Source organism: Scophthalmus maximus, chromosome 14 (assembly GCF_022379125.1).
Source record: "Scophthalmus maximus strain ysfricsl-2021 chromosome 14, ASM2237912v1, whole genome shotgun sequence".
Classification (NCBI taxonomy): Eukaryota; Metazoa; Chordata; class Actinopteri; order Pleuronectiformes; family Scophthalmidae; genus Scophthalmus; species Scophthalmus maximus.
Window position 1 is genome coordinate 10,578,964 of NC_061528.1, and position 26,757 is coordinate 10,605,720.

The following is a 26,757-nucleotide window of genomic DNA, read 5'->3' on the forward strand; positions in this document are numbered from 1 at the left end:
GCTCTATCTGTGTTGGGCAACTTTCTCCGCGCGCGCCTCGCATCTCTCCGCGCGGCTCCTCGGCGGACACACGCCGCCCCCCGAAGACAGGAAAGGACAATACTTGGCTAAATATACATTCAGTGTGTGTGTGTGTGTGTGTGTGTGTGTGTGTGTGTGCGTGCGCACGGTCGAGCCCCACCGAGCCCCGCCGCCGTCGTCCCGATGCCCAGCGCCTGCGCTCGTCCTCGGCAGCTGACGTCACTCCCAGCATGGCGGTCAAGGTGACTCCGTCAATATTTCTTATCGCATATTGGTTTTTAAAGGCGGCAAAGCGACTGAGGAGGACCCGCAGTGGGACGCGGAGGGCAGCGTGTCTGCACGCTTTAACGCTTCTGGCATAGAGATTTGCAGCGGAGTGCCCCTTTATTCAAAACCCTGCATCTTTCCATCCTGCAGGCGCATCTCCGCCCGGCCTCGCGCTGTCAGCCGTCATGTCTTCCCTCTGTTGCGTGTGTCTGCCGCGTGAGAGGATCGCAGCGCAGGCTCGTGTTGTAGTTGTTACAGGGGGATCGATACCGCCGAGTTGACGGCGTAAAAAAAAACAAACCCATCCAAAGCTGAACAGTGACAGTGTGAACTTCAGTTTTATTGATCAGCTGGTCGAACATGTGGCAGAGTGTCGCCGCTGGAGTCCAGACTGTCAGCGTGCTACTCTGGCTGTCAACTTTTTTCTGGTTCTTTTAATGGCAAACTTCAACTTGTCTGTTACAGGTGCAAGCGACGAAAAGAGGCGACCCCCATGATTTGAAGACTATATTTCTGAAGGTAAGACTGTTGCTCACAGAAACCAAAAATATTTCAATCTTCAACACACAGGGATGCATACACAAACTGTGTGTCCGGCAATGTGTCGCAGGCAGCAAGTGGTTTCTGTGTGGCGTCCATTGGGATACATAGTTCAGTAAAGGTCACAGAAATGCTTCAGACTAATTTTGGATCTGCTTCAACAGAGAATCTCCGCTGCCCTGACTTCATGTGTGTGCTCAGTGTGTGTTTTGATCATCAGCAGGTCACTGATTTTCTCATCATGCGCCGTCAATGACCCTTCAATGATACACATCCTTGATATTTGTGTCCGGGGTTTGTTGTTTGCTTGGAGTATGAACTTGAACTTTAAAAGTAACGGTTAAAAATGCCCCCCCCCTGCACTCCCTCCACATCTCTTGACTCGGCTGTAAGAGGGCTGCGTAATTTGCGATGCATATTCAGGTGGAAGAGTTAATTACTGGAAGCTCATTCTGACTGCCTGTATAATTTGATTAAGAACTACTTGAGGCCTACTGTGAGGGTGAATGGATACACAATCATGTGGTGGAGAAATGTGGCAATAAATGGCTTGGAATTAATATTTTCACTTAAAACATTAATTCAGCAGAGTGCATTGAATTGTAGCCTTGAAAACACTTGGCTTGAAGGTCCCCTCCCACACTCCTTCTTTGTTTATGTCATGCTCTCGCTAGCTGAGCTTGGCTCAGGCCCACGAGTGTGGCCTTTCTGCTGCCAGTTCATGTGGCGCTTGTGTTTCCAGAGCTATCTCTGTTCCAACTTGAAACCCAACCAGACTCTAAAAGTGACCTTACATCTTAAAGCCCCGACTGTCGATCTCAGGTTCAGCACACTGCTGCATTGGGGCGTGCTTGTTTTGCTTCTGTCAAGCGGCGTCACAAGACAAACTTGCAAGTTGACGGTTATTGATTTATCGTCACGTGGGCGAAGCATTTTATCAATTCAAATTAAGTTTGGGAGAATAAGAACAGTATGAACTGTGACATGACAGAGATTTTTCTGTAAGCTGAGATCGACGTTTCCCTTGGCTGGAGCTACAGTCTCTGGTTGTTTGAGACCACTGAAAATCAGTGAATGATTCATGGTAATGTCAGACTTATAGGATCCATAAATTAAAATATTTACTATATATATATATATATATATATATTGCAGAGAAATCTTGATCCAAATTGCTATCCTCAAGTTTCAGTTGTGGTGACGATAAGTTAAGACAAGTTTTCTTGTTGGAAAATCCCAGTCCAACCAGCAACAGACAGGCAGGATACATTTCGATGGAGAAAGTGAAAGAGCACCACTTAACCATATCTGTTGTGCTCTTGATCAAATCCCAAGTGCTTCACTGGCCCTGCTCCGTTGCCAACAGATTGCAGTTTCCAGGTGTGACTGTGTAACTGTGTGAGTGTGAAGATAAGATAAGTTAAGATAAGATAATCCTTTATTAGTCCCACAACAGGGAAATGTGTCGAGTTACAGAAGCTAAGGAAATATTAAAAGTAGAAAAAGAAAAAGTAATAAATGGGTAAATGTACAATTTAAACACAAGGAAATTTGGAAAAATTGTATTAATGTTAACAATGTAAGCAGAATATATACAATGTGAATTGAATATATACAGTGTAACAGGATCGCACATAAACCAATGAATTGCACAGATAGAAATGGAGAATTACACAGTTAGATGAACTTGGTGTTCCTGGGGAACACAGCCTGTACTGTCTGAATAAATAAAGGTTAAAAAAACAGGTGCAGTATTCAATGTTCATCAGCCACTGCAGAACCCTGAAGAACCTATTCATCACAGCAGATAGCACAGTATGCACCAAGTCAATTATGTGTAAAGTTGTGTTAGATTTTTAAATTGTGTATCTCTTATATCTTGCTGTACGTGAAGGGAAAGAATGAAACCAATTGAAAGAGACTGATGCTTTTTGATACTTTTTGTCTTGACGCGATGCAGCGCAGCTTTGTATAGATTTAAAACACCATGCAGGGCCAGTAAACTAAGAACCATATGTGCTGCTATAGAAAAGTGAACACAAACATGGTATTGTCACAAAGAAACAATACCATGTTCATTGTATTCACATGCCACATCGTTTTCTTTCTTTTTGCACACAGAGGAATTTCTTAATCCAAGTCCACATGTTGATCCGCATTATTTACAGCTCTGTTTGTGTCTCCTCCGCAGTATGCCAGTGCAGTGGAGGATGGGGAGCATTACATGACCCCCAGAGACTTTGTACAGAGATATCTGGGTCTTCATACACAGCCTCAACACAACCCCAAAACTGTGGAGCTGATAGCTGGAGTGGCCGACACCACTAAAGACGGGTGAGTGCCGACAGTCACATCAGGGAGGTTACTGTGGAAGTCGTGCTGTTATGTTAATATTTATAGATTAAGAGTTATGCTTATTTATACCTGTATGTTTTGTGAGTTGTACCTTTTATCAACAGTGTCAGCTCTAATAACTCTTTATGGTTCAAAATCGGCTCTTTGTCTTTTGTTTGTAAATTGAAAATGATATGATGATGGTGTTAACACTAATGCAGCTTTTCCGGAGAGCAATGTACATATTTGAAGGTGTCAGCACGTGGTACAGTACACAAATGGCATCATGACACATAGACATTAAGTATACCACTTTTAACTATCAGACATACACAACAATTCTGTATTGAGGTAACGGATTCTGTCCAAAATTTGAAATGTTGGAGGGCATCATTGTCTTATATCCATTTTGAACAAGATACATTTAGCATTAATTGATATTTATGACGAAGTCAATTATGTAGTGCTGTTTCACCAGGTTCTTAATGTACTTTCAAGTGAATAAAACATCTGGATATCATGTAGTCAACGGAGCAATTAACCCTTAAAGCCACTTTGACATTCAACTTTCATTACCTGTGTTACCTTTTGTTTTTTCAGGAGCCCAATCTGTTCTGTGTGAAGAGTTGCAGAGTGAATAGCCATCTTTATCAGCCAGTTTTACACGACTCCTGATTGATTTAATATCCATTGATAAGATAAAGCAAAATGCATCAGAAGTACATGGTTATAGACACATTTACCTATAATGACAGTGAAGACGCTGAATAATAGTTGAAAACAAAAAATCAAAAGTCCTAGTTAGATGTTCAAATTCCCATTTTTTGATTACATTAAGAACCTCTCCTTTATGTATCTACAGCAGGTTCAAAGGTGAACTTCAAAATTAATTAATATTAATATATATATACATTGATTTATAAAATAAATAATAATGTATTATAGAAATCAATAGAATTAACTTTGAAACGTATTATGTCAGACAAAGAGAAATGGAAATGTGAACATTTACCTTTTCCTGCACATGCACTTTGAGGTTTTTTTTGAGTAAATCAGTTGCGGTTTCCTCAGTCAAATATTAACTTTGAAGCTCAGCTAAAAATAAATTTGTTACATATACATTTGCTTGCTGTTCTTAACCTCAGTCAGCATCCCTGACTGAGGTTGTTGTTTTTTTACATTCTCTGGTCAATTCAACTGGCAGGAGAGATTGTGCATCTTTTGTCAAAGATGCTCGTGTCCTTTTGTTCAGACAGCACTCTGTCTTTCTTGTCCAAACAGACTGATCTCTTTCCAGGAGTTTCTGGCCTTTGAATCAGTTCTATGTGCCCCGGACGCCCTGTTCATAGTTGCCTTTCAGTTGTTTGACAAGACCGGAACAGGGAATATCTCATTTGGTATGTACATGATGGTTAATGTCGGCACACTGGGGGTGTGGGGGTTGTACGTCCATCTTAACTGCTGGAGACTATGCATCATTTAATGTTTACAGGCAGTAGTTTAAACACCATATTATCATTATTCCCCTATTTGGCGAGAGATGTAGACTTAGTGTAGATAATGTAACGTATTGAAGATGCCGTTTGTTGTAGTTTCAATTGATTAATAATAGAAAACCATGCCTGATTCGGAAAAGAATTAAAAATCTACTGCTAGAAAGGGTGCTTAAGGTGTGATATTGAATATCTTTAAAAAAAAAAGGGAGTTGTGAATGAATGTAGCAGTAGCCTCGTTTTTCTTCAGGAACCTATAAAGTATAACATATGCCAGCAGCTTGTCTCATCTCAAGGCAGGACAGCAAGCGAGCTGTTTGGAACGTCACATTATTACCAGCTCCATCTGACAAGGAGAGAAATGGAACCGACATGTCATAAATCAAGAGGTGCAGAGTCATTCACAGGAGCTGCTGCTCTGCTCTTTCAGTGCAATGGACTGGTGAAGGTGACTGAAAATTGAGGGCAGAGCTTATACATAAAATTTCCTGGACGAACCCCTCAAAATGTATAAAGGAGCAGGACTGTCAAACGGCCCATTCAGCTTCACAGTCCAAATGGACTCTTCCCTGCACTTTAACGATGTTCTCGCCAAATGGGATGAGGACATGAGATGGACATAACAGTTGCATCTCGCATGTTTTTTCCATCTGTCTCTCGGTATTGTTCAACTCTCTGTCTCACTCTTCCCAGAGAATGTGCGTGACATCTTCAGCCAGACCACAGTTCATCACCACATTCCCTTCAGCTGGGACTGTGAGTTCATCAGGCTACACTTCGGCCATGAGAGAAGCAAGCTCCTCAGCTACACAGAGTTCACCCAGTTTCTGCAGGTATAACTTTTGTGGCACAGGAAAAAGCTATATACATATAGCTATATGATATATACAATGAAAAGAAGCACGTTTTGGGGGGAGTAAGCTGATTAATTTTCTTGCCAAGAGTCAGATGAGAAGATTGACCCTACTCGCATATCTCTATTGCTGTTTTCAGACATGGACTCCGGAAAATGTCCGGAAAATTGGGTCAGGACATTTTCCAGAGTTTTGGGTAGAGCGCACACTAGCTCACTTTGAATCCTCCAAAGATTTCCCTGCGGTATTCTCACTTTGACATTTCCCGTAAATTTTACTCGCGGGGCTGGATGGAAAGGTTCCTGAACAAGTCTGGAGCAACATTTGCTGATATTTGCGTTATCAAATCGTTATCAATAGAGCTCCTCTGGAAAGGTTAGGGTAAATGTCCGGACTACAGTGCATGTCTGAATGCAGCTGAAGGTAAATGTGAAGCAGCTGGTTAGCTCAGTTCAGTTTAAAGACTGGAAATCGGTGGAAACAGCTAATCTGGCTCTGTCCAAATAAGAAACACCTGCAGGTACTTCTAAAGATCATTAACTGAAATGTTGTAATTTGTTAGTTTCATGTTTCTTCAATTTTTTTGTCTTGTTTATTACCCCTCATGAACATAACCCCCCGGAAAACTTTATTCTGTGCTAGAATAACCAGCTGCTGATCACTTGGTTAGAAGAAGTTTGGAGAATGGAGTTATTATTTTTATTTTATTTTTTGTAGGAATCTAAAATTTCATCGAAGCAAAAAAGACGTAAGAGTTGCATAGTCTTGTTTGAGGTGTTAGACAATATTGTGTTAAATGTATTAATCTCAGCAGCTACAGTAAAACAGTTTTGTATGTAAATGCAACATGATATGCTACAATTCATACTGTCGGCGCGTAATTCAGCTTGTGAGAAAAATAATGCGTGCATCAATAAATGTGAAACCATTCATCCTATAATGGGACATTTTTCTCCTGGTCCAGAGGAGTTGGAAATATCGTAAAGTGAACAAAATACTAGACATGATCTCAGATAGTTGAGCCGTGGTGAGGTGTTGCATCTTCACCGTTTGGTGGTTTTCGGTAGCCCAGTGCGTCACTGAGACACTAATCGTTGTTGTTTCGCTTTATTGGCCGTGGCCTGTTTCTCATTCCTTCGTCTTCTGTGCCGTTAAAGAAATGGCAGCAGTGCTGTCAGGGTGGAACCTGGTTTGGAGTCGAGGGCTGTGGTCTTAGGCAGGAGCTGGGTGGTCCCGGAGCGAGACAGGCTGCGCTGTGGCTCCGTTGCAGTGTGGGATCCCTCACAGCACTTTGTGGTTCATCATACTTGACTCGGGCTTCCCACCGCTACACCAAAGACCATTTTGTGTGCAGGATTTAATTCACATCCATCATTATCATCACATTGTTTTTCTGTCATGTCCAAGAACATTTTCATATCTTTTAACTGACTATTACTTAAAATGCGGATAGTCTGATGTGTAGATTTGATTGTTGTTCAAACAGTCTTTGCTCTGCCACCTTATGGTTGTTGCAGTGTTTGGCTGGACTTGAAACTTCGGCGAGTGCCGACATGGGAGAAGATTTTTAAGCTTCGCAAGTAAAAATGTTTCGTATCGTCATGATTTTTCAACAATATAATCAGCAAACATTGTGAGAATTAATCTTCAGCAACAATCCACTGATGAGGTTATCAGAACCAGAGTGTTAAGATGAAGTAAGAGATAAATACTGCGGTGACGTTGCTTTGTGATCCTCTGGTTGTATGCGATGAGCCTCGACAGCAGACAGTGACCCGGGGTCAGCCTCCCCCTGCATCCCCTTCTGATTGCATGGTTGTCATATTGAATCATCTTCTCGCAGACACACCTGCCGACCGGCTCGGCTCTGGGAACAGACTCCTCGGGACATGGTTTCCATTAGTCTCCAGAGAGACAGTGGTGATTACAAACGCCAGCGTCTGACACCGTCATATCTGATGACTTTCACATCTGTCCAACACTGATATTATTATACTTTCTCCCTCAAAAAGTTCACTTGTAATGCAATGCCCCTCATCACAGTAACACAGCTCTATTGTCAACTAATGGCTTTTGTGTGTCTTCTCTGTGTGTGTGTGTGTGTGTGTGTGTGTGTGTGTTGGTGCAGGAGTTGCAGCTGGAGCACGCCCGCCAGGCTTTTGCACAGAAAGACAAGAATAAAAGTGGCACCATCACCGCCTTGGACTTCAGCGACATCATGGCCACCATCAGGCACCACATGCTGACTCCGTTTGTAGAGGAGAACCTGGTCTCAGTGAGTTGTTGGAAAAGTCGTACTCCAGTTGTTGTTGTTATTGTTGTTGTTTTTTTGTAAAAATGAGGGATCAGGATTCAGTGGCTATGGTTAGTTCGGGGATCCATGTTATACTGCTGTCATTTTGTGAGGTTTCAGAAAAGGCTGGACTTTCTGCTGCATAAACCAGGATGTGGAGTCAGAATTAGTTTTAAGGTTTTAAAAGAACCCCCCCCCCAAAAAAAAAAACTGGTAAAAAGACATGAATGCTGTAAACAAAATGTGTTGTATTTATGTGTTTAGAGCCGCACATCGACACCTCTACCCAAAATTGCATAATAGCAAACAAAAAGGATCTGGTGTTACATGCATATTAATAATAATAGATCATTTATCTAAATAATGTAGACACAGGTGTTAGTGAAGGAGGTTATAACTTCAAAGTTCAAAGCTAGAGAAGCCGCTGCAGCGTGTCTACCACTGAGGGTGTCTGACAATATGGCGGCATCTTGTGGGATGAAGCATTTCTAATGTACTGCTTCGGGTTTGTAGAGTTTATCGGCCAATGCAGCTCAGGTGTGCTCAGGATAAAACTGGAACCGGGAAGACAAACCCACAGACACAAACCAAACATGGACAAACAACACACAAATGGAAAGAGGAGGGGAGGCCAGGACACATCAGAAAAAACCCCACTTCCCAGCACATTTTGTTGGAGATTCAAAACAATACAATCAAATCCATCTGTCGACCACCTGTAGAGAAGGAATGACAGACTCTGGCTCTTTCTCCAGGCTGCAGGAGGCAGCACCTCCCACATGGTGAGCTTCTCCTACTTCAACGCCTTCAGCGCCCTGCTCAACAACATGGAGCTGGTCCGCAAGATTTACAGCACCCTGGCCAGCACACAGAGAGACGTGCTCGTTACCAAAGGTACACCTGAGACCCCGGGGCGTCTGCTGGCCTCACTGAAATGGTCATGTGTGCATTTCATACGTGATATGAAATGTCGCTGTCCAATCACGTTTTAACTTTCTCGACAGAGTGGTGTGCGTGAGCACGCAGGGAACATTTACTGTAGCGCTAAATTGCAAAGGTAAATAAAAGTTTCCAACATGGTAATCAGATCACCCCTTACACGTTAGATCTGTAACTGATAGCTGTACTGTCAGTCACATCTGCTCCTGGTTGTGTTTCCCACTGAGATGAAAACTGTTCTCTGCTCCATAGTTTTTTCCTCTCACATAGAGAAGACTATGGACTGATAGTATTTGCAAATAATACTCGTTATTTGTGTTATCCAATATATCTGATGGGCGGGTGTAAAGCAAGAAGAATATCATTGCGGTGCTGGTGATCAGAGAAGCGGGCTTGTGATCGGAAGCTTACAATCCTTGGACCTGACAGGAAGGGTCTTTGTGGGGGATGTGAATCACCAACTCTTTTCCCTCCCTCGGCAACCGCTATTTGGTTTAATTTGAGAAAGACCATCTGATGGTAATGGAGCTTCTCAGCAGTGCTGAATATAAGGCACATATAAAAGAGTAATACAGGGTGTACTACAGAGTAAAAAAAATTAAAGATATGACATGCAAAATCTATTAATGAATAAAACAACCCATAAATGGTATTTGCAAATACTATTTAACACAAGCCTTTACTGTAGTTAAACTCCTGACGTGGTTAACCCTTACATTCCCTGTTTGACTTTGATGATTTAATCACGCCACAGTGGCTGAAGTCCCATTTTTGCGTCTTCATCATCATCATCTCCTCTTGTCTCTGGCGCATTGTAGAGGAGTTTGTTCATGCTGCCATTAAGTTTGGACAAATCACTCCAATGGAGATTGACATCCTGTACCAGCTGTCTGGACTCCACTCTCACTCTGGGTAAGATTCTGAATGACCTCTGTACTCTTTTTTTCCCTGTGTATTTTGTCTATTCATAATATGAACAGTAATACAGTATACAGTACAGTAATACAGTAATATGACTTTATATATGTATCATGTAGAAGCTGAGAAAATCAGTTGGGAGTGCTCAGCATCTCATTTATGTCGTTGAATCAATATATTCTGTGATTTACAGGCAGATATACACTTTCCGCAACAAAGCTGGAATAAATATTTCACTTCAATTGTGAATTAATAATGAAACAATACTTTTACAACGTATAGCCATTCTATACTCACGGGGTTAAGAGCATTTTAAAAGGCGCCAAACAATCACACAGTTGAATTTATAAACTTTACTTTCGCACTTCCGTCGATGCAGTCACCCAGGTTGGCTACGCTGCTGTTCCTCAATAGGTTTCAATCCAAAACATTTCCACAAAACCTTGTTATTATGTTTTTATTCCAACTTGAATGGAAGAAGTATGTTACAGGTCTGTTTATTGGCTGTAAATATAAAGTTATTGCTCCTTCAGTTTTAACTACAGTTGCTCCACGGGCTGATTTACAAGACAAGCATAAAACATGAACACAAACTTTATGAAGCGTCAGGCCAGTGGGGAATATTTGTCTCAAACTCAGAGTAACAAAACACTTTCATTTACATGTCGGGGCCACGGGCACTCGTCCATCTTTGTTTGTCTGTGGTTTATATAAGCTGAAAGATGCATTAACTCCGAGTTATATGCCAGTAAAATTGTCTGTGGAAAATCTTACATCACCGGCTGCTGCTCGCGGTAGATGCAGGGGCTCTCTGCTTTTTCCTGGCCTAACTCCCTCCCTCTTTCTGCTGTTGTGTGTTAAGGCGGCTGAACCATGCAGACATAGAGAGGATAGCCCCGCTGGAGGAAGGAGCCATGCCATACCACCTAGCAGAGGCCCAGAGACAGGTAGCCTGAGTGACTCCTCTAATACACCCCACATCCCTTGTTCCTTTTATCAAAGTCTTCGCCTCGTCTCCTTCTGCTTTATTTTCAGAGAGGAGCGGAAAAAAGGCAGACTGCTCAGTCGCTGAATTAGTAGAGTGTCTGTGTTTTTCCTCCCTTGTGAAGTACATTACTTAAACCCGAAGATAAAAGTACAGCAATTATAGTTATAGAGGAGGAGTGGATTGTTGCGTTGCACCTCGCCATGAAAGGCTGTCTCCATTTTATTCAGTATAGCTGCACATACATATCAGCCGCAATCACACATCTGAGAAGCTAATAAGAGGCTTTTATCAGTGTGAGGCTCGGGGATTTTTCTGAGCCTTTAGCAAAAGTCTGCTAATGGCAGAAGGGGAGTGGGAGTCAAGGTGGATGCGGGAGAACAAAATAGTTCCTGCCTCCACCGGATTAAACATGGCTCCATCTCAGCCTGTGGTCAGAGCTTTCAAGCCTCTCATGCTCCTGGGACTCACGCTCAGAGGTCTGGAATCTGATTCCTGTGGGAGAAGGGGGGGGGGGGGATGCTGCAATTCGCAGGGCAGCCCTTTAGTGGAAGTAGACTAATAGTTTAAACCCTTTGATCAAGACCTCGATCTTGTTAGCATGCAACCCTCGGTGGAAGCATCTGGGAAGTGGAAATGAGTGATCTGCTATACCCCCCCCCCCCCCTCATCTGGTCTGGGAGAAGTTACTCACGGCCTCAACCTGCGGACACACACACACACACAACTTTATCAAAATCCCACTCGGACTGTGTAATATTCATGTAGATACTTATCTGAACATGGAAAAGGCTTGTGGGGCTAATCTGTTCCCCTGCCCCACAGTGAAAACAAAGGGGCTCCACTTACGACATCAAACCCTGATCCCGAGATCAAGTAGATAGGAGAGAAATTGTACTTTGTTGTAAAAATAAAAGAAGACCTTTAGCTTGAAGCCACCCACGTGCAGCATGTGTGGAAACCTCCGGCAAAGGTTCACACAGTCATTTACAGTATCCAGAGCTGGTCTGTCTGTGACATTTAATACTGGCTGATGATTCAGACATTATATGACATGACCACATTCCAGCGCCTTCGTCCGTCGTTGAGTTCTCCGCAGCATTCTTCTTTCCACAATGTATCTGGTTCACTATAGATCAGTAGCCAGCCGATTCATGGCTCGTGTTCTGCCCCCCCCCCCCTCCGTCTTCCTCCAGATTCATTTGACCACTGGTGTCTTTTTCTCCCATGCAGCACACTCACGAAACGTCTCGGCCCATCTGGCTCCAGGCTGCAGAGTCCGCCTACAGGTTTGCTCTGGGCTCACTCGCTGGAGGTGAGTGACATGTCTGCCGCGGAGCCCCCGGCCCGCCCGAGGGGTAACCTTAGCCGGCTAGACTGGCGCACTGAGGCCCCGGGGCTTGCCATTGTGCTGCAGGGAGAGGGGCTGTGATGTGAGGCTCCGGCATTGTGCTGCTGTGCCGCCGGTGGCTCCAGGCTGTCGTTGGAGTCGGAGCTTTGGAATGACACAAATCTTCCGGAACCGCTCTCTCTGGAATCTCTGTCTAATTACACTGGGAGAACAGACACAAGGAACCCCTGACATAACTGCCCCTTGGACAGGCACACGCTGACTGTGTGTGTGTGTGTGTGTGTTTGGTGTGTGTACTTGTCTTTCTATAGTTGTGAGAGCCAATTTTGGTTCAAAAACACCACAATCGTTGTCAGTACATACCGATATTGTGAGGACATTTTGACATTGTGAGGACATTTCGACATTTTGGCTGGTCCTCGCAACTTCAAAGGGCTTGTTTGAGGGTTTTCATACTTGGTTTTAAGGTTAGGATTAAAGTTAGGTTTAGGTCAGGGGCTCTGGCACAAGTTTTTCTCCACTGGTATTTTTATAGAAGGATTTGATTCGGCCCACATTTTCATGGTAATAAAAGAAAGGAGTGTAATGAAGCAGATTCAATAATGTGGTAATGATTCAGGATGCTGGCTGTGGACGTGAGAGAGGGAGGAGACTGAACATATATGTCAGTGTGGTCACCAACAAGTCTATAAGTGTGTGTGTGTGTGTGTTTGTGTGTGTCTAGCATAAGGTTAGGATAAGGGTTGGGGTTAGCCAGTCAGTTGTGATGGTTTAGTGTCCTCACAACTACAGAAAGACAAGTGTTGATATGTGTTTGTATTGTACATTTATTTTTGTGAGGACCATTTTGAGTAAAGACCTTACAGAGCAAGGACATTTTGAGAAAGTGAGGATATTTTGGCCAGTCCTCACTTTCTGACACACATTTAAAGGGCTGTTTTAGGGTTAAGACAAGGTTCAGGTTAGGGTAATGGGCTAGGGAATACATTATACCTCACTACGATAGAAGTACAAGGTTGTGTGTGTTTGTTTGTGTGTGTGTGTGTGTGTGTGTTTTGTGTGTGTTTTGTGTGTGTGCTCTCCCGAAACACACAACAAAGCCTTATCAATGTTCATTCACCAGTACTCAGGCAGGCAGACGTATAGAAAGAGACGTACAGTGAACCGTCAGGCGTATGATGGAACTACCATGTCGTCGTGGGGATGATGAGCTGTTCATCGGCCTCTGTGCTGACCCAGCTTTTTGTACGCTGGAGAGAAGAGTCATTACAGCAGCCTCTGATGTCAGACGAGACATGGCAAATATAGTTTAGTGCAACTTGCCCCAGTGTGGCCTCCCCAAACAGTTTCCCCACAGTTACCAGACTTCCTACTCTGAGTGTAATAACTGCTTTTAGGAGTTTATACACAAACATCGCCTAATTTATTGATTTCCCAGTGATCATTAAAAAACCTCCCCACAAACATGTCTGCTGAATGACTAATTATCATTGTATGACTCAATTGTATGTGACAATAAAAAGAGGACTGTTGACAAGATGATCTTAACTGAAAATCAGTTTTAGAGCTGAAATGATTCGCTGATTAATCAATTAATGGACTGCTTCCTGTCATATTTGACAGTGAACTGAACGTCTTTGGGTTTGGACTTATTTAATTGACTGAAATTAGAAGACATTACCCCGGGCGTTGGGGAAAGTATAATGGAGATTTTTTTGTTTTATGGCCAAAATTGTTAATAGATGAAAATAATTATTTTCAGCCCTAATTCTCATGATTCTCAAAATGAATTTATATTTGCATTATGTGTAATATTTTTTTCAGGTGCTTGGCAAAGTGCTGGCAAGTCACTGTTTTCAGAAGAACAGAATCAGAAACAACAAAGTGTGCGTGTGTCTTTCAGCCACCGGTGCCACAGCGGTGTACCCCATCGACCTGGTGAAGACGCGCATGCAGAACCAGCGCTCCACGGGCTCCTTCGTAGGAGAGCTGATGTACAAGAACAGCTTCGACTGTGCGAAGAAAGTGCTGCGTTACGAGGGCGTCTTTGGATTCTACAGAGGTAATCCTTGGCAGGTTTGATCGTACGTGAAAAAAGATAGCGATTTTCAGATTCTGTGTGCGGGTCAACATGTGGCTGGGTGTCTTGCAAATCAACACGGCCCGATGGGAAAGCGTCGGGGTTTGTCAGTGCTCTAATACCAGCAGCATGGTTTGCTAATTGATACCAGAAACCTTTGCCCTTCCCCGCGCTGAAGTGAATGAAGCAACACCCAGGGGTCGAGTTTTCATTATCTCAGTACCTGGGAAAAAGCTCCCCGAGGAAAATGGCCCAGCAGAATTCATGAAGTAGCAGTGTCTGATCTGCCTCTGCCGGTGATGATAATGGTGCTGAAGGTTTGTGATATGCAACACTTCTTCCCTCAGGGTGTTCATGTGAAGGAAGTCAAGACTGCCATCTACTGCTACCTTTACCACTGCAGCTCTTTGTTGCTCCGATCTGCTTCCCTCTGCCCCCCCGTCCTCCTCTCTCGCACATGATAAGAGGGCGATTGACTCGGAGACAGACACGCTCGGCTGTTTTCTGGCCGCATTCCAGCAGCAGTCACTCAGCAGCTCCTTCAGAAGTTTATCTGGCTTGATGAAGGACAGACGGTGAAACAGTATGGCGGTTATCGCCACCGTAGCACCCCAGCCCCCCAGTCTTGCTCGTGACCACACAGCTCTCTCTCTGTTCCCCACCAACAGTGGGATCAAGCCTCAACAATGTTGATCCCGTACGCACCGGCAGTGTCATATTTTTGGACTTTAGTTCACGTTCAATGGGACCTTTGTGTTTTGGTGCATCAGATGTATCAGCCACATCTGTAAATATTTATGGGCTTGTTTTACACACACAAGAACCCTGCAGCTTGTATTGTTCTAGCTGTCAGTGGATGCATTCATTCAGCAAGAATACAAAAAAGAGAGAGTGCATTCATTTCAGTCCAGACTTTGTTGCTCTCTCTCTCTCTCTCTCTGTCTGTCAGGTATTCTAATGGTATCTATGAATAATATTTTTGCAGGTCTCGTCCCACAGCTCATTGGCGTTGCCCCGGAGAAAGCTATCAAACTCACGGCAAGTCATTCCACTGTGTAGCTTACGAGTGTTCAAAAGAAGTTGCCCTGAATGATTCGCTGTGAATGAAAAAAAAAAAACATGCATGGGGGCATAGAGGAGAGGCAGTCGTCGCAATCAAGATGTGACTGCAACCACAAGTTAACATTAATGCCCCCCGCTTTCAAGATTGGGATTGTCTCTCATCTGCCCTTTTTTTTTTTTTTCATGTCCTCTTCCCTTGTTTTTTTTTCTTTCAGATGAATGATTTTGTCAGGGACAAGTTCACCACACAAGATGGTACCATCCCTCTGCCTGCAGAGATTCTCGCTGGTGGATGTGTAAGCACAACTTTAGTGATCCTTTAGATTCTGTCTGTAGATGATGAACTCAAAACCAAAGGAAAAAAAATCATAAACACCATATCATTTAAGATAATTATATTATGTTGTCGTATTATTTTGTTTCTTTTATTTTGCATTTGGTAAAAGTAACATTTCTTAATAGAAAAATATTTGTGTATAACTCCCTTTTAGCAGGGATAGATGTTTAAGTTAACCAGTTGGCACGAGAGAAACTCATTTCATGGTAGCAAATTAGATGTCAATTTTAGTCCTGCCAACCTGATTAATATTATGATATAAATGTTTTAGTACCTGCACGGCTGGACAGTTGATTTCTTAGCAGGCAAGACCCAAATACTGTGGTGGATGAAGTATTCAGGAACAATGCTGCAGAGGGAAATGAAGTACATATTATTAGCCAAACAATACATCAAATAATAGTAGAATTCAATCATTTAATTCATTTTTACTCAAATTTCATTGAATGCATACTAGTATACTGCACATTTTATTATTGCATTCTTCATACTTTATATACACTCTATAACTATATATCTATAACAATTCATCATACATGTTGTATGTTAAATCATAATCTGTAAAGTTAACCAGTGAGTAAAGCTGTATATAAACATAGAGGAGGAAAAAGCACTATAAAAATGTCCTGTTTATGCCAAAGCGTTTGGATCCTTTTGAATGATAAATTAGTTTCATTTGAATTTCATCTTACTCAGTATATCAACATATGTTTCTTATAATAATGACTCATTTATCAAGTGTGTGTGTGAGATTTATTGTTGTTATTCTCAGGTCAGCTCATCTACAAAAATGTTGATCCTGAATCCTTCAGATTGAATTTTTTTTTAAAGTTTTTTGACATCTTGCCTCCTGAATTAATTTGAGTGCAGCAGTGGATTAAAGATATAATTCTTCCAGCCTGCCTGTCCACTGGCTGTGGTGAAGTGAAACAGGGAGGCCGCAGAGCAGAGCCTGCAGGTTGCTCACAGAGGAGCGGGGTCTGCGGGGTCGTGACCCCTGTCAGGGTGTAATTGGAGGAGGAGGCCCTGGAGGGTCCTGGATGAAGCGGGGTCTAGCTCAGTGTGATTGAGTCTGACAAGGCTTTACATACCTGAGGCGTGGTCACAGCACAGGTCTCCACACGGGACAGCAAGGATGTTTCCATTTCACACTTTTAACTACTAAGATGATTCCCCATATCGATGGACTTGTCTAATTTATTCATGTGCTTCACATCACAGGCCCACCTCCTTGTGGTATTTTATTAAAGTTTAGAGTCTGGTTCATCTGATGGGGTCAGCTTGTTAGGTTATCGCTCCCTTGAGAAGAGAGAAGTGAAGAAGATAAAAGAGAGGGGACGAGTGCATTAATCTTCAGAGCAGCGGATATTCCCCCTCTCCCCTTTTGAAAATGACTAAATGTGCCAGAGCACTTTTTTTAGACCTTTGCTCGGATGTTTACAGATAAAGCCCCTGCCCTGAATGTCACCAGCAGCCATCCTGGGGCCTGATTAGATTCGGGGAGGGTGATAAATGTGCTCGAGTCAGAGGGTGCCGTGCCTTCAGGGCACCGCTTGCCAGGACCCCGAGCCGTCCGGGTGATTCAGCGCTCTCCCCTGGGAATGGGGGTGAATTGGGGAAGTGTGCGGGGCAAGGCCAGGCTGGGCTGCTCACCCTGCCACGGGAGGTGCCTCAGGGGAGGCGAGGGGGCAGAGGGCCGGTGCCAGGGTCACAGCCTCCCAACCATGGGCCGGGGCTTCTCCCCACTCGACGCTTGCTCTGCTCTGACCCCCGTTGTTCTTCCATCAATGCTCGCTTTTTCCTCCTCCTGTCAAGGCCGGTCTCTGACAAAATCAGAGAAAAATGTATCTTTTGTGCCGAAGTTTGTGGAGATAATTTGAAAATTCCTACTCTGGAGAAATGCTTACACATCATTATTACCATTTTCACCCTGAGTTCATCGCTCAATTGTGTGAGCCCACTTCTCCACTTTAGAAACGTAGATCATCTTCTCTACATACAAACAAATCCTCAGCTGTTTCTTTTTCCCATTGCATCCTGCAGGCTGGAGGTTCCCAGGTGATTTTCACCAATCCTCTGGAGATTGTTAAGATCCGTCTGCAGGTGGCTGGGGAGATCACCACAGGGCCCAGGGTCAGTGCCCTGAATGTTGTGAGAGACCTGGGCTTCTTTGGCCTCTACAAGGTAGGTCAGCACCTCTGCAGCCTCAGCCTCTGTCACACAAGGGCAGTGAAAGGTGCTCTGATGTTCCTGAGCTATATCAACAGCACGAGGGGTTTATTCATTGTTAGGTGTGTGTAGCAGCAATTTGATTAAACTTGTAAAGATCAACATCTCAGCCAACAAACTTCTTCTTATTAAGAACAGAAGTCAACTGACTGGAGTTGTTAAGAATGGAAGGCCGAGCACGTCCATGTTATCAAGAACACGAGCACAAATCTAAAAGAAAGAATGACAAATCAAAAAAATGGCTCTCATTCAGATTAGAGTCATTGTTAAAGGTCAAATTAAGAAGGTGACTTTCATTATTAACCTTACGTAACTTAGTGAAAAACAAATGATAGAATATCAAAAATAAATTTCAAAAATTTGAAAAACACTGGTTTATAAATCGAGAAAGATATTACTACATATTAAAAAGTTCTTACAAAGGAAACTCTACAGGACAACTGTACTTTATGGGCTGAGAAGACTTCAGATCTGACATTTGAACATCAAACGGTGCGTTTCCTGACTCTTTGTAATTTTCCAAAACAGTGTTCAATGTGCAAAAGGAAGTTTTAAGGCCGACGACCAACCAACAGCAGATTAGTGCTCTGCTACTGCTCCTGTCCAGAACCTTGTGGGTTTACTTAGAGCTCGAGTCATGTGTTCATACTCCATATTTTAATGAGTAGCAGACGGCGTGTGGCTTGTTAAAAAAAGAGAAAAATGCTGACTTCCTCTTGGTCGATGAAGCCAGCACAACAGGGTCCGTGTTGGGTGTGTGTGTGTGTGTGTGTGTGTGTGTGTGTGTGTGTGTGTGTGTGTGTGTGTGTGTGTGTGTGTGTTTGAGAGAGATGGATTTCTCTCTGGAGGCTGCTACTCTGCCCCCAGGGCTCTTTGGCTCAATCGTCAACACTAAAGCCCCCCTGTGGGTTGAATGAGACAGGCATTAACCATTGCCTCTGCCCAATTTAGCAGCCCCGTCATGTTATTTATAAATATATATATATAGTTTTTTATTTTCTTTTTTTTAAACTGTCTTTCTTTAGGGAGCCAAAGCTTGCTTCCTGCGAGACATCCCCTTCTCTGCCATCTACTTCCCAGTTTACGCCCACATCAAGCAGAAGCTGACAGACGAGGAGGGGAGGCTGGGGGCTCTGCAGTTGCTCACCGCTGGAGCTATTGCAGGTAACAAACATCTGCAACGTGTCCGTGGATTACTATACCACTATACCTCACAGTGGCCAGTCTGTATGTGTGTATATATGTATATGGTGCCTTGGGTCACATCAGACTTAACATCTCTACCCATTTCAAGTCCTGCGTGATTTCTGCAGCTGGAATATACGCATGTGTCACCAGCGTTTCATATATGTTGTGAAATGTATCCTAAGGTATACCGGCTGCTTCGCTGGTGACCCCTGCTGATGTCATCAAGACCCGGCTGCAGGTGGCGGCCCGAGCGGGCCAGACGTCATACAGCGGAGTCATCGACTGCTTCAGGAAGATCCTCCAGGAAGAAGGTTTCAGGGCGTTTTGGAAGGGCGCAGGAGGTAAATGCACCCACGCACTTACAGTCCTGATAAGTGATTTTACATTGGGAGATGAGGCTCACTGTGTAATTGTCTAGAAGCCACTGGATAAATATTGAATCCCACATTGTTATTTTCAATCCATCTTCCGTCAGCTCGGGTCTTCAGATCCTCGCCGCAGTTCGGTGTGACCCTGGTGACCTACGAGCTGTTGCAGAGATGGTTCTACGTGGACTTCGGAGGACAGTAAGTGTTTCAAACCTGTTCTCAACATAAGACGAATTTATACCTCGAAGTGCGAACTCGCCCTAATCATACTCCCTCCTCAGTCGCCCCACTGGCTCCGAGCCCACTCCCAAACCGCCGACGGAGGACCTCCCCTCTGTGACGGCGGACCACGTGGGCGGCTACCGTCTGGCTGCTGCAACCTTTGCCGGTGTGGAGAGAAAGTTTGGACTTCACCTGCCCAAGTTCAAGCCTTCTGGGGTGGTGACAGTCCAACCAGCGGAGTCCAAAACCGAGCCACAGGCCTCATAAACCGTCCGTCACTCATCATGGCTGCGAGCGCTGCATGCTCCTCCAGTCATCAGGCTTTCACCACAAGGGTCTTTATTGAACCACGTGTTCAACTCAACGCACTTGAGCGGTTGTCTTGCTTTGAACCCTGCATGACGAGTATGGCTTTACTGCTTTGTCTTTGCACAGCTCGCAAATTTTATTGTACATATTGTACTTCTCTCCAGAGGGACATTATGGCATTACGAAAGATTTGTTACGTTGCGTTTTAAGTTTAGTTTTTTTTCCTGGCGTGCAACAGCTTTGGTGTGCATGCTACAGTTGTATTTCAGGGACACGAGGATGTACAGATGTTTTCAAGCTTTTATTTGGAAATCATGACCAGGGACTTGGGGAAATAATTTAAATGTATTTATTGTATTTTATTGAAATAAATCATTGAAACTGTTTGTTTGTTTTTCTACCATGTGAAAAGTACATTATCCCTTTTGACACCAAGCTTTGAGATTCTTTAGGAAACAAACCACCTCTGTTCAGATCCTGTCAACATCCACTACAAATCCTGAACTCACCGAGCGGTTACAGCATCGAGGATATCCCAACTATCTCTAGTCTAACCAGCTGCACTAATCAGGCGGAAACTGGTGCACTATATAACGTATAGAAGTAGAAATACAATTGGATTTTGGACATTGCAGTTTTATACAAACATGGGAAATTAAAGGAAGAGGGATGACGACATGAGCTACAGCTGTGAGATGTTTACATTCTCGGATGTGTAAAGATGCGATTGCTCCTGTTCAACTTTGGTGGAGATGGAAAACATCTAAGTGTCTCTGGTGAATATTTGAGCACGTACAGTATTTGGCTTTGAAATCTAAACTCAAAATTAAGGCTCATGTTAACATGCTGTGAATTAAGACAGGTAAGGATCTTTACAGTCAAGGTTAAAATGAAACATTAAGGCATCTGGTTGGAGAGAGGACGACTTGTGTTGTGTGTTCATGACCATGGCTTTGTGTTAGTGTCTGAGGTCTGATTGCCATGTGGCCTGTGTTATTCCAAGGAAGACTGGTGACAGTCCAGCTAACTGACATGGTAAAGTTGTCCAATTAAAGTACAGGAAATCAAAACATGTCAATAACTCTTTCTGATCATAACCCCCAAGTTCCGCTTCAATCAAAAAGGGGTTAGTATTAACAGGTGCACCGCTGGTCCCTTAAGCGTTGTGTCCATGGCGATCATATCAGGCGGCCAGGCGCTGAGCTGCCAGCTCTTCTGCATCGTCCCGGTTCTCGTTGATCTCCGCCAGTGTGCGGACAAAACGGGTCCACTCGTCGCTTCGTGGCACTGAAATTTGCTGCGGAGAGGCATTGATAACATTTCAGTACATTGCAGTCACAGGTTAAGTCTGTTCACATTTTTTGTTAAATCAAATTAAAAGCAAACTTATCAAATTATCAGAGGTAAGAGGCAGAATCACAACCACACGCCTCAAGTGACAGAACGGAACCATCAGAAACGAAGTGGTAAAAAGCCGAGTCATGCCTTCTCACCTCTCCAACCTCATACACAAGAACTTGTCCATCAGAATCTCCCACAGCGACTTCTCTGCCAGTATGAGCCCATCGGACCCTGTTGAGTGCTGGGTTACCCTCCACTGTGACGCTGGCAGTGGGGACCTGAAGCGATAACACAATCAGAGGAGTGGGAACATGTTTTGTTCATTAGGATTTGAATGTAAGCTCTTAGTAGATACACACAATTCTCGTTTTCTTTCAAGGCGTCAAAGGAAACATGTGAGCGTTCAGTGGACGGCAGTACCTCGGTATCATTGTTGAGGTTCCACAGGTCCAGATGTCCAACGCCGTCCACACAAGCAAACAGAGCAGGGTGAGTCGGTGACCACATGACGTCATACACGTAATCCGAGTTATCTTCAAATGAGTACAGGGGCTTGTTGTTCTGCAGTTATGTTTGGGAGGAAAAAAAATATTTTTGTCATCATGACAATTGTTCAGTTTTTGTATTGATTCATGCAAAGGTACGAACATGTTTTATATAGATATGCCAACACTTGCTCAATGAGTACAAAATGATAATGTTTTCATCATTCATCATTTAAAAATGTTTCTTCATCCTTGTCAAGCTGTCCAACTTTTGCCTTCAGCTCATGTTCCACACCAGATGTCTTTTAGATTTCTCAAATATTTTTCTTCAGGACTAAATACAAACAAAACGAATGATATTCCTATCGGCTGTTTTTATTGTTCATTGCTAAACGATGATAAAGATGACTGCTTAGTAGTAGTAGTAGTACGAGTAGTACTGCTGGGTTTTTATTTCAACTGAAAAACAACTTTTTCATGCACTGTTCAAACAATGAGGGCACACAATTACCACTGCTATCACTCATTTTTAAACTATCCTCAGGCCTTTTTTCTTATTTACAACTGCTAAGTGTAAGAACAGGCTTTGGACCTTTAATTGAAGTATGTGACTTGCAAGTCAACATAAAACATCATCACCCTGAACTTTTCCTTTTAGATCAAATCTCTTTGTGCGCTAGATCTCGCTCATACCTTGGTGCTCCACAGCTTGACAGTCCAGTCGAAAGAGGAGGTGACGAACAGGTGGGAGAAGTCCAGGGGCCCGGGGGCTGTGTGGCAGTGGATCCCTGTGATGGGCCCATGGTGGCCCTCAAACATCTCACTGATGCCCGCTTTGCTGTGGGGCACACAGATAAAGTGGGGAGTAAGTGGAAAGGCATAGGCAGACTAAACTGAGCATGACAAATATACATTTACGAAAGCCACAGATGTTGAGTAATGACCTTCAGTTGTAATGATATTTGAAAGCAAATTTCTCTACAGTACGGAAGGAAACAATGAACATTTTAAGAATGGACCGTTTGAAATCCTGTTTTTTCACTAAATGGACGTTTCATTACGCATGAAATAAAAGCTACAGGTGCAGAGAGACCTCTATATTCACATTAATCATTTACTTAAATCATGTGATGATCAGCAGGGCGGCAAAAGCGTCTGCAACCTCTCAACCACATGTTGCAGAGCTGTTACCCTACTGAGGCTCTGATAATTAACGTAGAGAGGTAAATACTCAGCGTGAGTGATGCTTATGCATTATTAACTGCACTGAGAGTATCATACCATTGTAAATGAGGTGGAAAATTATTCCCTCAATTACAGAGGTGATTCTGCTGCGCGACGCCGAGCAGCCATCCCCTCTCTGTGGTCTCTGGGCATACTGCAGGACATGTAGTGTAGAGCTAACATGCTACTCAGTGGCAGCTCTGATTCAAGCCACATTTCTCTGCCGAGGACCATCCACTGTAAGAGGAGCCCAAGTCTCTTAAATGAGAACATTGTGGGATGAACTGCAGCTTCAATTCTCCCAGGGACAAATCACTGTAAACATACTCTCTCACTGAGAGAAACTAACTGAAAAGAAGAAAAAAAAAAGGATGGGGGAAAAAATGATTTGTTTCCCCTGCATGTGTGCCCTGTTTATGTTGAACGACCTTTACAAACACAACTGACAAGCGGAAAAGAAAAACAGGATGACTGGGGAGGAGTGAAACCTCAAACAGCAGGAGATCAAGTGTTGGATTTGTGTTGCACTGGGAAGTGAGTGGGCTATATTTATTTGACACTCGGTCCTAGGTGGGCCTAACAAGCTGCCTCAGTTTCCTGGCGGAGCTCGGAAGGTACGCCGGGGACCGCAGTTGCTTACGAACACACCTTCCATGACGACACGACATGTAGACGGAGCCGTCCTCACTGCCCACCACGAAATTGTTGACATCTCCGAGAGGAAAGGACATGGAGGTGACAGCTACGGGTTTGGACTGCTTGAACACCAGCTCCATGCTGTCCTGTGGAGGGGGGGGGGGGGGGGGGCATGGAACAACCTTCATAACACGCTCCCTGCTCAGACTTTAATGTTGACACACACTCTGCCAAGCACAACCTATAAAAATCACTTGACAGTTTATTAATGCATAATCTAAATTCAACTAGCACTTTATAAAAGAAAAACGTTTGACAGGAGGTTGAGGTCTTGGCAGCACGGACGAAATGACACAGCTGGCAGAATTAATTTCCTTGAAAGTGAAAAATGGGTTGTAGACGGGTAAATACCAAACTGGAATGCTCAAAAGGAAGAAGTCAGGCCAAAAAGTTTGACATTTAGTCTGAATGGGAGGGACAGGAAGTGAGAGGAATCTGAAGAGACAAATCTTAGAAAAATTTAAGTTTTAACAATTAAACTTTGTGGATAAAATTTGAATCCTAGATTTTTTTTTAATGTAATTCAGAAACACTTCCGAAGAAAGAAACCCCCACATGTGTTACCTGTGGCTGTGAAAGCATGTCCAGACTCCAGGAGCACATCTTTCCATCAGTGGAGATGCTAATCAGGTTGTGGGCATTCTGGGTGCCAACCACGTTCACACAGTAAATCGGGTGCTGGAAAAGAGGAGTGGGAGGGAGAAACTTTAGTCTGCCACTGTATTTGATCAAGTACAATTGCATTCTGACAGTTGTTTACAGTACCGTATGTGCTGCTGCAGACAGGGGAGTCCTCTGCACAGGGGTCCTCTTATTGCTTCTGTTGTCCCACAGGACAATCTGGCCCGAATATGTGCCCCCCACCACAACGTTAGGATGGAACTTGGCAAACGCAGCCGACATAACAGCGGACTGTCAGGAAGAGGGAAAAGTGGAGAAAGGGAAGGGCAATATTTAGTTTCTCTGGTGATGAAAAAGTACATGTTTATAGTGACAGTCAAAACATCCAATCAAACAAAATGCATCCATGCCCACATCACACACGTCTTCAGGAGCAAGGCCCCGGCTCCCATATCAATAATGCAAAATCTGAGCGACAGGGCTGGTCAGTGTGGCATCACAAACTCTCAATGTTTTAAATCCTTTTGACGCTATACAAAGTTCCTCATATTCGTGTAAATATATATTTTATACATTGTTTGGGCAAAACAAGTCAACACCTTGGGCTACGGAAAACTGTGGTGGACAATCACTGACCACGAGGTAGACCTACATTAAATCTTCAAAGTGTCCAGTAATCACAACTTAAAAAAACATCAGTTGGAATTCGCCATTCTCCTGCTTCATCTAAAAAATTCAAGAACTGTCCTGTGCATGTTCCCACTTTCCCAAAACTTATACCTGACTTCTTTTAGTGTAAGCAAAAACAAACTTTGAAGCTATTATTTACTTTTGGATTATGACTTGATTCATAACCTTATTACTGGTTTCTACCTGCCACAATCTTACCTCAATATCTTTTCTAAATTGACTTTTTACAAAACTGTAACGCTTTGATGAGGAAAATCTCATTTTGAGCCGACTTGGACGAACGTGGAAAATTGCATTCACACTTCTGTTGAGTTTTTATTCATCTGAGCAGTGCGCCTGCATCTACATCCGCTCTGGAGGCAACAACATGTGGTTCTACTCAACTTGTCTTGGTGAAGGAGCCTCAGGGCAGGCATTATAATAAGGCTGGGCAGAGCGGAGGAGCTCTGCTGCTCTCACTGCTCGTTTGTCTGAACACAGGGCCCTTGTTTAGATGCACATGATAACCAGCCCTGCCCCACACACTTAATCCTGCTGCAGTGCTTGGATTCCGTTCAACCCCTGCACCACAGGTCTTCTCCGGCGCCGCAGCAACATGTGTTTGTAGATGGATGTGGTGGAGGTGGATGCCAGCACGGTGAACTCACAATGTGGATGAAGGCAGTAGGGGTGAGGGGCTTAGCAGGGAGCAGAGAGGGTGAGCAAACAGAGGTTGGCTGGCAGTGTTCCACGCTTGTCATGGAAGAAGCCACCCATGAGGAAGGGGAAGGGGAGGAGCAGGGGGGAAGAGAAATACAGAAGCTTTGCTTTGCTGGTACCTGACAATGGAAGACGTACTCCGGTGTTGCCTTCTTGTACTTCATGTTCCACACTAATGCCACGCCATCTGGCTCGTGAGGAGCATCCTCGTTGTTGTTGTATGAGGCAACCAGGAGTTCAGGATACTGGTGACAGAAAAGGCACAAATGAATGTTGGGAGGAGGCATGCAGACATGCCCCCCAGGCTTGGCTCCATGTGGAGAAGCCTCGTTTGACCTGCGTGATGCTGCTGAATGCCTTGAAGAATGAGTAACCATTTCCTCAAGATTAATGGCTCGTCTAAGTCGCCCGACTCCGTAGAATCTTTGTCAAATTGCGTTTTTATTTCCTTTCATAATTTCAACCAAAAGTTACTGTTCTGAAGGCGCTCAGCAGAGCACAGCAGCACATTCATAATCTTTGAAGATTATAAGCCGACTGAAGTGCAGAGAGGAAATACAGAAACACTATCCAGAGGTAAACAAACCATTAACCTCGGCTCAGCTTCTAATACTTGATCTGACGTTTACAGTTTGTGAATACATAATTTCAAATAACAAGGGTGTGGAAATGGCTCTGAACAAGTGAATACTGTGCACCAAGAGTTGGTGTTCAATCACTGTCAAAAGTCATTGCAGAATCATGGATTAAATGACCTTGGACACCGGAGGAAACAAATCATTATGGTGACAATTTGTATGGGACATAACTTACTTTTCCTGGGGGAGTTGTGGCTAAAAGCAAATGCTGTCAAAGTCAAGCTATGTAATCATAAAGCATTATGGCTGCGCAAAGCTAAGTTGTTTTAACAGCCATTTAGCGACACATGCACGTATTATTTTCATTTTAGCACAAACAAACCACAAATTCATTGTCAGGACTGGCATTTTGGATAATTGAAAACAATTTCCAAACCGTGTCCTGTGAAATGTGTTAAACTGTCGGTTAAATTATGAAAGAGCCTTGTGAAGAAAAATGACCTGGGGGGACCAGTCGAGACAGGTGACGACACGATGTTTGGACCAGCGCTCATCCATGAATTGCCTGTTGAGAGAGAGCTTTGCTCCTGCTTGGATTTCACTGAGGGGGGAAAAACAAAGCACCACAGATCA

General features: G+C 43.7%; 2 protein-coding genes across 4 annotated transcripts in view; one reads left to right on the forward strand and one right to left on the reverse strand.

Annotated features, from left to right (window-relative positions):
- On the forward strand, positions 1-20,174 carry LOC118282491 (calcium-binding mitochondrial carrier protein Aralar1-like). Its single transcript, XM_035603586.2, has 18 exons — positions 1-263; positions 754-807; positions 3,020-3,162; positions 4,444-4,559; positions 5,349-5,488; positions 7,638-7,784; positions 8,558-8,696; positions 9,560-9,653; positions 10,522-10,606; positions 11,878-11,959; positions 13,899-14,057; positions 15,061-15,113; positions 15,353-15,433; positions 17,518-17,658; positions 18,729-18,867; positions 19,074-19,232; positions 19,367-19,457; positions 19,541-20,174. Exons 1-18 carry the CDS (start codon positions 252-254, stop codon positions 19,746-19,748), a joined length of 2,043 nt encoding a protein of 680 aa, XP_035459479.1. The 5' UTR covers positions 1-251; the 3' UTR covers positions 19,749-20,174.
- The window catches only part of LOC118282492 (dynein, cytoplasmic 1, intermediate chain 2a), a 15,870-nt gene continuing 9,238 nt past the window's right edge, over positions 20,126-26,757 (reverse strand). For all 3 annotated transcript variants that reach the window (XM_035603589.1, XM_035603587.1, XM_035603588.1), the window contains 9 exons: positions 26,626-26,725; positions 25,666-25,791; positions 24,302-24,448; positions 24,101-24,214; positions 23,489-23,622; positions 22,310-22,454; positions 21,552-21,692; positions 21,284-21,409; positions 20,126-21,087 (listed from right to left, as the gene is read on the reverse strand). In XM_035603589.1, the coding sequence (XP_035459482.1) occupies positions 20,974-21,087; positions 21,284-21,409; positions 21,552-21,692; positions 22,310-22,454; positions 23,489-23,622; positions 24,101-24,214; positions 24,302-24,448; positions 25,666-25,791; positions 26,626-26,725 (1,147 nt within the window). In that variant the 3' untranslated portion in view covers positions 20,126-20,973. The remainder of the gene's footprint in view (positions 21,088-21,283; positions 21,410-21,551; positions 21,693-22,309; positions 22,455-23,488; positions 23,623-24,100; positions 24,215-24,301; positions 24,449-25,665; positions 25,792-26,625; positions 26,726-26,757) is intronic.

Coding starts and splice junctions, on each gene's coding strand:
- LOC118282491 (XM_035603586.2), top strand. Junction 3,163..4,443: donor GCCGACACCACTAAAGACGG/GTGAGTGCCGAC, acceptor TTGTCCAAACAG/ACTGATCTCTTTCCAGGAGT. Junction 11,960..13,898: donor TCTGGGCTCACTCGCTGGAG/GTGAGTGACATG, acceptor TGTGTCTTTCAG/CCACCGGTGCCACAGCGGTG.